The following is a 12,546-nucleotide window of genomic DNA, read 5'->3' as shown; positions in this document are numbered from 1 at the left end:
ATTGATCATCGCACAAACAAAGAGGTCGCCGCCACGGGCAGGAACAACAGAGCTCCAGTGTGGTCAAAAGCTCCTGACGCAGGTGGGCTTGTTTTCCACGCACGGGATCATGGGACAAATGTATATGAAGTCAGCATTAATCCTCAATCATAATTTCTGTGCATCCACACAGCCAGAGTCTGTTGCATAGTGCGTGCCCCCCCCGAGGCATTCTGGCTCTCCGGTGAGAGTCTGCAGCTGCTGGAGGTGAGATCTCCAGGATGAAGCCTTCCCTCGTCTGAAATCCTCCGCTCAGCGTGGGGCGCCAACACCGGGGCCGAACACATGGTTAAAATTAGGGCCACCGTGGGGGACCTGAACAGACCCGTGACTTTGGCTGGAAATACCAAATTGTCCCCAGAGTCAGAAACTCATCCGGACTCAGAGCAGTCTGTAAAACTTTGGTTTGTGCTGGTTACACATAAGACACTTTAATTGCAACTTCAACCAATTTATACAACAATGTAATTTTTATTGTGACACAGTAAAAAAATCCTCCTTCATTAAGTTTTGAGGTAAATCTGTGAAGTTTGTAGATTTCAGATTCATGGTCTGCAGCAGAACCCAAAGGGAATGCTGGGAATTAGATGTTTTCAATCGATTTGAAGATGCATTAGGATTCGGCAGTTTGGGCTCAGAGACAAACAAGAGTAATATATAAATCTGATCCAATGTTTTTGGATACTCACCACGAATTTGGAAAATAAAGGTTTGTAGATTGGCCATCACTGAGGCATCAGTGGAAATGTTTCCCCTGCAGGCGCTTTCACTGCTAGGAGACAACATGATGCGACGGACACACCGGACTTTAAGCATACGTGTTCACTCTAGACTATTGCTACCCAACGCTTCAGCATTTGCCCACAGTTGGAGGAGTATTAGTGCGAAATGTCAAAGCAGTGTAAATCACATTGTATGTCACAGAATTCCATAATGTAGTCTTAAGTTAAACGTTTAAAACGTTCGTCAGATCTTGGTAGTTCGCTTTCAAGTGATAGGGGTATGTGACCTTTCAACATGCTCATTTCTGATTGGGGTTGCCATAGAAACGTCAACTGAAACCAACTCGGACTGCTTAAGGTCGTGTCACACAGCCATGATGTACATTTTGCACATCTTGCAGGGATGAAAAAATGTCATACATGAATATAAAAGTAAAAGAGAGGGAATAAGTGAGAAAAGTTGTGGTCTGTACATGAAATTTTCACTGATGAACCACAATAAAACCACAGAAGAAGTACATAGAAACCACGCTAAGAACATGTTAATTAACATAGAACATGAACTGTGCTTATTTATTTTCTGCTGTTTATATTTATTACAGAATTTCTAACGGGATATTTGCGGCGTGTACGCAATATAAAAGTTATACATCTTGGTACTTGTGTGTGAAAAGTCCGTTAGACATCGGTGGACATATGTGGAACAGTCGTGGAGAGCCACAAATTTGTGTATGCATCTCACAAAAATCAAGCCCAATTGCATAAGATTTACGTAACCATTGTGTACGGCATAAACTATGTAGAATACACAAACTTTAATTGAACAGCTACAAAAACCGAATCCACGTAAAGACCCGTCGGCCTCGATGGACATCTGCACACATCGACGAACGACCAACACAGGAAACACATGTAATACGTACATCACACATGTATCACGAATAAAACAATATTTCATATGTGAAAAATGTGCAAAAATGTAGGCTGTGTGACACGCCTTTTTACCGACGTTGTGGGGTTTCAACATGGCAGCTTTTCAAACAATGGTGACTGAATAGATTTTCTTTCGCTGGAGTCAACAGTAAACCCCTTTCAATGGGCCAATCAGTCCAGTTCTCATCTAAAGTTAATGGTACAGAATTCATGAGCCCTTCAATTTGGAAGCTTTGTAAATAAAGTTTTTAAAGAGCGATAACTTGTACCTAGTTTCATGCACCAGGATTAGTGATAAGCTAACATCTATTTTTGCATTCACCAATACTATTTCAGGGATAAACGGAACATTATAGAGCACATAAAACAAACTTCTATGCTAAATATGAACCATATGAGCTATAATACCTTTCTCTTTGCAGCATCCACACATTGATCCACTTAAATGGTCAAAAGTAAAAAAATCCATTCACATAAATAGAAATATGTGGGGGGAAAAAATCAATCTTAATACACAGCCAACACACCATCAACACGTTTTAGGCTTTCAGACTTTTATTCACTTAAGATATAAAGTGTTAAAGCAAGAACAAAACATTTATAATGTCCTTTGGTGGGATTTGAATACACTTTATTAATACGGCATATGTAAACTGATATTCTTTGATGTCAGCACGTTGCCAATACAAAGGAAAAATCCACTGCACAACAAAAAATAATGTGTAAATGAAGCAACGAATGAGAGGAGTTCAAAGAAAAACAGAAACCCAAGCATCTGGAGGTCTTAAATAGATACATTAATGTTTTCTTTTCTTCCATCACAGCTTCTCAGAGATACAAAAAGACTATATGTCTGGGGGTTTTTTTTGTTCTTTTTCCGGTTTGCTGTCAAAAAAAAAAAATTGCAATTACAGCGATGGATTTTCTATGCTCTTCTCGTCTGCTCAGGTGAAAACTATCCTCTGGCCATGATCGAAGGGAGCGAGGTGACTCAAAGGTGGAAAAAAAAAAGAAAAGAAAAGAAGAGAAAGAAAAGCTGGAGGAGGAGGAAGCAGGGGAGGGTCAGGAGCTTCTTACACGTGTGCATCACTAACATCGGACAAAAGAATCTTTCAACCAACAGGGGCTTACAGAGTTCACGAAAGCACAGGTCAGTGCAGGAAGGGAGGGTGACAGAAGAGACACAAAGATTGAGAGGGATTAAAGTGGGCGGGGTTTTGTGTCACAACGTGGCGTTCTGGACGGATTTCCTTCTATCCACAATGCACTGACAGCAAAGAATTCCTCCTGCGTCGTCACCTCTTTCTGTTTTTAGAGACAGTTTTTTTCTTATCTGTCTCAGAGGCCGATTGAGAAAGTTGTTCTTTTTTTTTTTGTTTTAAGTTTTTTTGGGTGTCTTTTTTTTAACGTCAGTCGTCCAGCAAGTTGCAGAAGCATCCCTCAGGGCTCCTGGGCCGCCGTCAGCTCATGGCCTGTGCTGATTGGCTGCAGCTGTTGTTGCCGTGGCGATGCAAAAGGAAGTGAACTAGTCTGTCATCTGGAGTAATTCCTCCTCAAACTGGAAGGAGTTCATGTACCTGGTATGGCTTAGAGGGGGGGTAAGTGTCTGGGTTTGGTGGTAGAGGTGTGTGTGGGACGGGGGGGTCACTTGTTTTTGCACAGTTTAGTCTTTTCAGGCAAATGCTCAGTTTGTCATATTTTTAATTTTTTTCTTTTAGAAGTATATGTTTTTTTTAATTCTATATATTCTTTGAACTTAAATGGAAAGTTTTTGCACCCTGGCACATTCCCGTCATCCTCAGCCTGCGCCAGAGGAGGCCGGCAGCTGAAAAGCTGAGCAGATCACAGTCCAGAGAACTCATGGTGGTGTTATTATTATTTTTTTTAAAGGTTGTTGGTTATTTGAAAGGAGGGGGGGGGGCATAGGAAGGGGTAAGGTGGAGGCGGCATGAGGAGCGTCACTCCCACTAACAGGTCTCTTCAGAGTGCGGCGGGCCAGCAGGGGGCCTCTCTCAGCAGCGCAGAGCCCAGCAGCAGCAGGGTCAGCAAACCACAGGGGGACGGGGGTGTCAGGGGCGGCTGGCCCGACTCCCGGCTTCCGCAGCCCGCTGCCTCCGAGTCGCAGCGGCTCTTTTCACACAGCAGGCCCGAGTACTCTGGGGGGCAGTTGCAGCGGGCATTATTGACGCACACACCCCCATTCTGGCAGCGCAGGAGCTCGTCGTCGCACACCGGGGCTGCAGCAGGAGAAGTGGGGAGAGAGGAGACACAAATAATTGGTTCACTGTAAGTGAGCTTCTACACTTACAGTTGGTTTACAAATATAATCATTTGCCTTAAAGTAAGATCGCACCACATAATTAGACTATGAAGTCATTTCTTAATTTTAAAAAAAAAAAATTTAATCCAATCATGTTAAAGACGAAACAACAGATAAACTCTTGTCAGGATATAAAAATTAAGGAAAAATAATCGTATTCTAAAAAAGTCAGAAATTTTCAAAATTAATTAAAGTTTTTTGTGAAAGTCTCCTTTCTTTTTAGAAAAAATGTCATTACGTGTTAAGGGAGGTAATAACTTCCTGTTTTTATAAACCTCTCACTTCTTGTTTTGTAAAACATTTCACTTTCTTTTTTATTTAAAAACTCCACCCCCTTTTTTTTGTTAAATTGTCACTTCCTGTTTTGTAAAATTTTCACTTCCTTGTTATGTCCAAATTCCCTCCCTACTCCCTAAATACTAAAAAACTGTACAGTGCTGGACTATGTAGTGCCCTGGAATTTTAAAAGCAATTAGGACACCATGCTCAATTTTTTTTCTTTTTTTTTTAAACAGCGAATATGAAATCAGCGATTTCAGGAAGTGAAAATCTCATTGGTGTGAGTGTTTTATGGTGACTAGACTGAATTTCTAGGGGACTCGATTTTGGAATTAGAGGCCATGTCCGAATTCCATCACTACTCACTACATAGTGCACTATAGTGCGTTGGCCATTTTGTAGTGCTGTCCGAATCTGCAATTCCAAAATCCAGTGCCCTAGAAATTTCCCAGAAGTCTTTGCGAAAGACCAGTGTGTATCGCTGCACACTAGATCGGCGAATATATACCACAATGCTTTGCGTTAGGACAATTTTGACCAAAACCATGTATTTCTTTTAATAAACTATCTTCAGAAGACATTGAATTCATAAATGATTGTCCCAAAACGCTCATAATAATTAGATTTTAACTTTGCGAAGTCGCTGACGTCATATCCGCCGTTTAAAAAAATTTAAAAAGTAGTGAGCATGGTGTCTGAATTACTTTTTAAATTCAGGGCACTACATAGTGCTGCACTATATAGTTTTTTAGTAGTTAGGGGTTAGGGTGAGAATTCGGACATAGCCGTAGATTTGGACAGCACTACAAAATGGTGAACGCACTAGTGTGCACTATGTAGGATGAAGGTATTGAATGAATGAAGGAATTTGGACGTAGCTTGTGATTTTTAAAATTCTTTTTTTCTATCTTGTGAGATTCTCCCTGATTAACAACTTTCTACAGACTACGACAGCATAAAAAGAACATCTGGCCAAAAAATTTAAAGGAACATTACTTAAAAAACATATTTATTTAATTTTAGGCTACACTAATCATTCAAAGAACTGGTGTTAAGGAATATTAGTGAAGCCAATATGGCAGGCAAGATATTACGTGTGAAGAAATGTTAATTTTTTTTATAAATCTATGCTAAATTGGTTGCACCACCTCTAGCAGGTGGTTAGATGAACTATTCAGTTGTCCATATTTAGTAACATGGATTTATTAATATTGTCATCAGACCTCACCGAAAAATTAAATATTAATTTTATTACCTATCTACCTTTGAATAAAACAAACACTTATGTTAAAATCTCAAAGATTTAAGTTTGGCATCCCCTAGTGGTGGCTAAAAAATAACAAATTTTAACACAATGTAACCTTCATACAATTTTATTTCATTATTTATTGGCAGGACATGCAGATTAACATGTGATATATGAGAGTAGACAGCTGAGACGAGCTAAAACAACAGCAAACGCATTAAAGGACTGGTTTAGTCATTAACACAAAAAACTTTCCGCTCTTCAATACCTTCACTGTTTTTCCCCGAACACCCCTGACTTTAGACAAACTCAACATCAGGCAAAAATTCGGTGTATATTTAGAGCTGGGGCGCTGAGGCCACACTATTCCCAGCGGAGGCAAGCTGTCAAGCAAGCTGGAGGCAAACAAAGCAGCACGGCACAAACTAATAAACCCACACAGACAAATAAACAGTGATAAACACGGGGCCCACTTCTGTCCGGATCCGTCCTTCATGGGAGAGGAAAACAACGTGGTGAGCACTCGACGGACTCAACGGGACATAAATATCACAAAAAACAAATATAAGGCCTCCTCCTTAATGCGGAGGCTCGGATGCATGCCGCCTCCCGGGGAAGAGCCAAATAGATCTTTGATGGAGTCTTGCTCAGAAACATTACCTGCACGATTCCTATTTCAGAGGTTTTTTTTTGTTGATTTTTTTTTTTTTTTTATAGAAAGATGAGTTTAGCCCTAAAGAGTGACATCACCTGTTTTAACTTATGAAAAAAAAGAAATAGGAAACCTTTTGACTCACTTTAGAAGCTGCTGTCTATAAGGCTTTGTCATGCTTTGGTTTAATTTCATTTTCTTCACTCGTTGAATATAATTTATCCTCCAAAAGAACCCTTCAATGCTTTATTATATTTTTTTAAAGAGGAGCAGTGTCTTTAATTAAACAATGACCTTTCATTTTGCTCATCTTTCACCTCCAGAGGAGATGCTATTGCGTGTTTCTGTTTTCTTCCATGGAAATGCAGGTCATGCGTGCTCACGCTTTCAAAGTAAAAGCGGTCGAAAGGCAACCAGCAGAACAATGATGACACTGTAAATTGATGCTCAATCAACTGTGAGGAGGGAGGCTCTGCTCAACTCATGTAAATAATTCACTTTAGAAATGCATCAACTGTGAGGCATTTAGACTTCAATATTATCAATGAGGCAAAAAAATTATACAATCAGATACATTTTTACCATAAAAGTGACAAAATGCTAACATTTTGTAAAGTTTTCACTTTGATATGTATAGAACCAGTGACATGACATTGGGAGAAAAAAAAATTTGTTCCCACGAAATAATCTTTCGTTCCCACAAGATAATATTCTGATATACATCCATTCAAGTACATCATATCCTGTTGTGTTTGAATGCACCTTAGTTACAGTGACATGCTGATTGGTCGAGATTGCATCATGGGATACGTGTGATGCATGATGGGATACGTAGCATTCAGCCTTTGGATATAAAGTGACTGCTAACAAGTATGTTAATGAAAGACAAGTTACCTCAGCCCGTCTTGAATGCCAGCATGACCAGCAAACGAGCTCCGCGGCCGGGCAAAGCTTGTCATGCGGGCAGATGGCCGGCCAGCAGACCGACAGCCGCTCCGTTATGGGATGTTGTGCTTTAGGATCGAACAGAAATAATAATACATAATATATATAATAATATATGGGGAAGCAGCAAGCTCGGGCATCCTAATTCTCATATCTTTTTTCATTTTCACCGAGATAATAATAAATAGATCCCCTAGTTTGATTCTTGTTTATCTGCTGTAAATTCAAGTATTGCTCACATCCGTGTTTTTAAATGACTTATCACGTGAATTATTATTTCATGGTAACAAATTACTTCATTAGTGGAAACGAAATATTATTTCGTGGGAACAAATTTTTATTTCGTAGGAACAATTTTTTTTTTTTTACTTATGTCAGGTCACGGGCTCCGTAGATTTGTGCAATTATGGAGCTTTATAGTGGAATTGAAATGATAGCAGCATTCCTCCCAACTCAGGGTTATGAATTTGTTATTACTGTATATGTTAAGATTTTTTTTTTTTTTTCGAAGAGCCGTCCCATTAAAAATGAATTAAGGACTGACAAGTTTAGCTGATTTTTTACAAGTTGAATAGCCATCCCCGCAGGTGCAGGGCCCCATCGGCTGCCAATTAGGCTAAGCTTAAAGCCCAGCATAAAACACAGGTATTGATTATTTAAAAACAAGCCTCAGTAACAAGCTGTGGCAGTGATGTAAGGCGGGTAGGATTTACACTGGTGCAGCCTGAAAAGTTTCTCTTAGAAATTCCTTCGGGTGCCTTGCACCTTCTTCTAACTTCACCCCCCCCCCCAACATCAAGTCTCCTGCATTACCACGTGTAAACAGAGCTGGAACTGAGAGTAAATGACAAGATTTGTTGCGTTTGCTTTTGATATGAATGATAATATTTAGAGAGGAAGGCCGATGAGCTAGGTGTGCCTGTGTGGGAGACTAGTGTTTGGAGAGAGATTTAAGTTTTAATTGCATTTTTCAGTCTGCATGCAGATTAGGCCACGGTCATGAGCATAAATTGTGCAGGAGGGAAGGTCAAGACGGAAGGTTTGTGCTTGAATAATGACTTGGAGCTTAAGAAAGTACGACTTCAAACTTTGTGCAGCCAACAGAGACAATGCAAACACTCCTCGAGATTTGGTTTATTGAAACACCGCAGGTTAAGGAACACAAAGGTTTGCTAGTAATATATTACCTTAAAATTGACTAAAGTTTGTATTTTTTGGAACGATGATCAAAAATATTTTCAAAATAAAAGTGAAATGCCGGTTTATCATCCAAATGGCCTCGCTGGACTGAGAAATGGAATAGTGAAAAAAACAGAGGACATTTTGTTTTGGGTTACAGTCATTGTATCTGAGAACTGGACTGAGTAACCCCTCCCCCCTCGCGTTCCAAACAGGAAGTACCCGTTAGTCCCAAGAAGGCTTCTATTGAGATATAAACAGCTATAACTAATTCATTTGTCTTTATTGCAAGTTATTCAAGTTATAAACTGACCAATTAGATGCCTCTGTTAAACGTATGTGGTCTCACGTACAATGTTCGATTCGTTTGGGTGATTTTATGTAGCTCACTTTTTAATTGTATAGGTGTGGACTTCCAACAATCTCACATCTGATTGGGGAGAGTGGTTGCCATAGAAACGTTGACTCAGAACAACCAATCTACTTACTGATGTCCAGCTCAAACTTGGCGGTGACTATATTGACTTCATTTTGTTAAACCCCAGAAGTAAACCGTTTTCTATTGCTGACATCACACTTAGTCCACACTTGGTCCATGTCCAGTCAATGGTTAAAATCTGCAACAAACGTTGCTTATCTTGTAAGGAAATAGCTGATCATTACCCATGAGTAAACCTGTAGCCTACAATTGATTTACGAAACGTTTTCACTTCATTCTTACTTGATAAATGCAGTCTATTTGTCATTTTTGGTGTAACTTGAGCTGAAGAAGTTTCATGATAAATATAAAAGGATTAGTGGTTAGTAGTTTATCCTAAATGGAGGCCTATGGAGTTAGATTCCTTTCATAAATATTTTGCTGTAGTGAAGTGATCACACACTAAAATGGCTTTGGATCTGCCCAAAAAACAAACTGTATTATTTTGTGTTTTTTTCCCCCAGTATCAAATTGTCGTTTGTGTTAAAAAAAAAAAGTTTGAACAAAATTGAGTAAACATTCACAGCGAAAGTGTTTAGCACATTTCCAAAAAAAACATTCAGGCCCTCATGACCGCTCATAAATGAGCATAGATGTTTCTGTTTTTGAATGCATGTATCCTAATCTACATACAACAACTCAAACATAACTTTATTGTTTGACCTATTATCATAATACGCCAGGGCTCTAGTCTAGGCCCACTGTTCCTAATAGCATTTAGTATTTATTTGTAAAGTGGTAATGATCTACAAATGTTACAATGTAATGTTTATGCAGATGACACTGTGTTAATTTGCTTTCTTTTGTTCACAGATTAGCTGCTAATGAAGTTTCTGAATTATGTAATTGCTAAATTTGCTAAACAGCTTAAAAATGCAAACAAAGCTAAGACGTTTGTGAGAAATTAGGATTCACATCTATTCTGTCCTCACAGACCAACATCTAATCTTGTAGTTGAACAATTAGTCACTTTAAAATACTTTAAAATACAGATTAATTTATACTTTTGAGTGCCTCATAGTTCTGTGTGTCTTTTGACACAATTTCCAAAATAGACCATTCATTGACAGTGTACAGTATGATCTGGTGCAGTCTACAGGGTGGAAATATGTATCATTATCAGCATCATTATTTTTTAATGTCTATTTGTGGATTGTGACAGTTGATTGTTGTTGTGGATTGTGACAGTTGATTGTTCCTCACTACCAAAAAACATTTCAATTGCATTGTTGTTGTAGTATTCGCCACTACAGAGTGTGTTTGGATCTTTTTATGTCTAACCTACAGTTTGAATCCATTTATCCATCTGGATGGTAGACGTGTTCTGCTCATAATTTGACTCCAGGCAGTTTGCGGTCTCTCAGAGTCCTGTGCACCTTCAAAGTTTGCTCAGTCATGGAGGAGACATATTGGGTCCAGAAGTTAAACTCTTGATATGAAAAATATTTAAATATTCATAGATTGTGAATATTTCAGTGAGGGATTGGGTGGGGATGCTACGCCTGTTTGCCCCTAAAAGAATTGTTGGGCGTTTTAGACCTATCAGCTGAAATTAATTGTTTGTTTTCTTATTTTTTCGGGTTCTACAAGCCTTTTTTGTCTATTATTGCCAAATAAGAGCTTTTTTTTTTCTATTATGTGCAAATTGATTTTCTGTCCTCAACCTGCCAAGCATACGCTTCAGAATCTGCACCTGCATTTTCTCTTCAGAGGACGTGGGATTCGAGCCATGCCCTTCACGCGTCTTTTTGTGTACAGTAAAAACAGATGTGTATATTGACAGCGTTTGTCGAAGCTCCACGCGCTGAATACATTAGCGCGCGACGAGACGTTGCAGTCCAAAAAAACTGTGAATTTTAATGACGATCCATCTGTGTCAGGATCTGTGAGAAAAAAACTCTTCGCACTTTTTACATTGCATTTCAAATCATAAATATCCAAGTATTTATGCTTTAAACACAGCTGTAGGTCATGCATTTCCCTGCAAAAAGAAAACAGAAGCAATCTTTGTAATTATTTTTGTTCATTTCTACGTAAAGTCTAAACTACTTTAAATGAAAAGACAGAAGACTACACGAACCTAACTGTTTAAATCAGATAATTTTTTGCACATATGCAATAAATATTTCTCCATTCTAACATTTTACAAGTTTCAAAACTGCTTTGGTTTATTTAGCCAGTTGGTTTTGTTAGATGACCAAGATGTGGCCTTTTTTGCATGAAACAGCTCTTTCTCTGGACCTTTCCATCTGACGAACAGCATTAACGTACTTCTTATTGAACCTATATTTCAAGTTCTGCGATTAATATTTATAAGACAGAGGAAAACTCTCTTCACTGGAATAAAATATGGAGCCCCCGTTGGATACATCTGAAAAACCACCATCGTATGTCCCGTATAAATAAGTTTGGTGCCCGGAGCGTGATCGTGATTAAAGCTTCTTGGTTAAAATAGGATTTAGACAAATAGTTCAAATTAGTTCAAATAGGATTTTTTGGAGGTGTTCAAATCCCTTTGTGTGCAAAAAACAGTTGAATGTAGATAAAACTGAGGCTATGTTCGAATTCTCTCACTACTCCCTAACCCCTGAAATACCATATAGTGTGGCCTTGTGCCCTCAATTTTAACGTCATTCGAGTGAATGCCAACTATTTTTCCTTTTCATCCTTTAAAATTGGAGCTTTACTCTTTACCATTTACGCAATTAACGTAATTTCATCGAATTCAACGGAAGCTGCCTTGAGCTGATATGCAACACTTTACAGTAGTGGCGTGTTTGCGCAAACGACGCAAATCAGCTAAATTCTAACGCAGAGAAAAGCGGCACTTTTCTAGCGTAAAGTTGGTGACATATTCAGTGTTAAAGGCAATGGCAAAGTGTTAATGGCAAAGACGACGTCACAAATTTAAAAAGTAACAAAAACCTAATAAACCAACACGTGCGTGCCCCAACTCGTCATATATCGACGAATGGGTATAGAGTACCCCCCCCCCCCTGCTTTGGGTGAGCCCAACTCATGTTTTTGAGGTCCTTAAAATAAGAGATCCCCAAACGCTGGTGATGGATTCACGATTTTAACTGTAAAAATAATTTTACTTTCATTTAATGTTTTATTAAATTAAAAAAAAGAAGGGTAGTTCAGTGAAAGCAACGCATCGAGTGCTGCTTTCAGACTAAGAGGGGGAAAAAAATACTTTTCATGTTATTTTATTTTTATTATTAATAATAATTTAAAAGGCTGAAGTCAGAATTTGTGAAACTTTACCAAATGAATTAAATTGAAGCAGGTAGCACGTTAAAAGGGAGACGGTTTAGCTCGTGCTGGTTTGCGGCGCCTTCCGTCCGTGAAACCAGGGTTCGACTCCGGGCTGCTCCCTGTTCCCTTCTCTACCTCTGTGCCGGTTCCAAGCCCGGTTTGAGAAGGTTGCGTCAGGAAGGGCATCCGGCGTAAAACATTGCCAAATTCACCATGCGACTTGTTCGCTGTGGCGACCCCTGATGGGAGAAGCCGAAAGAGGAAGAGGTAGCACGTTAAAAAATGACGAGTTATGTAACGCGGGATGTCCCTATCAAAATGTGTTGGTTTTTTAGGTTAGCATAATGGGGGACATCATCTTTGCTATTTAACCATTTAACACCGGAAATGTCACTTACTTTACGTTCGAAAAGTGTGGCATATTGGTGCCGCTTTTTAAACAATATTAATAAGACGTTCATTGCGTAAACACGTCACTAATGTAAAGTGTTGCAT

The 12,546-nt window shown here is 39.0% G+C and overlaps 1 protein-coding gene across 9 annotated transcripts in view; it reads right to left on the bottom strand.

Annotated features, from left to right (window-relative positions):
• Window positions 1-2,228: 2,228 nt before the first annotated feature.
• The window catches only part of ntng1 (netrin G1), a 149,112-nt gene continuing 138,794 nt past the window's right edge, over window positions 2,229-12,546 (bottom strand). For all 9 annotated transcript variants that reach the window (XM_023950091.1, XM_023950095.1, XM_023950097.1 and 6 more), the window contains one exon: window positions 2,229-3,931. In XM_023950091.1, coding sequence (XP_023805859.1) covers window positions 3,675-3,931 — 257 coding nt within the window. In that variant the 3' untranslated portion in view covers window positions 2,229-3,674. The remainder of the gene's footprint in view (window positions 3,932-12,546) is intronic.

Source organism: Oryzias latipes, chromosome 20 (assembly GCF_002234675.1).
Source record: "Oryzias latipes chromosome 20, ASM223467v1".
Taxonomy (NCBI): domain Eukaryota; kingdom Metazoa; phylum Chordata; class Actinopteri; order Beloniformes; family Adrianichthyidae; genus Oryzias; species Oryzias latipes.
This window is presented reverse-complemented; position numbering and strand designations above follow the sequence as displayed.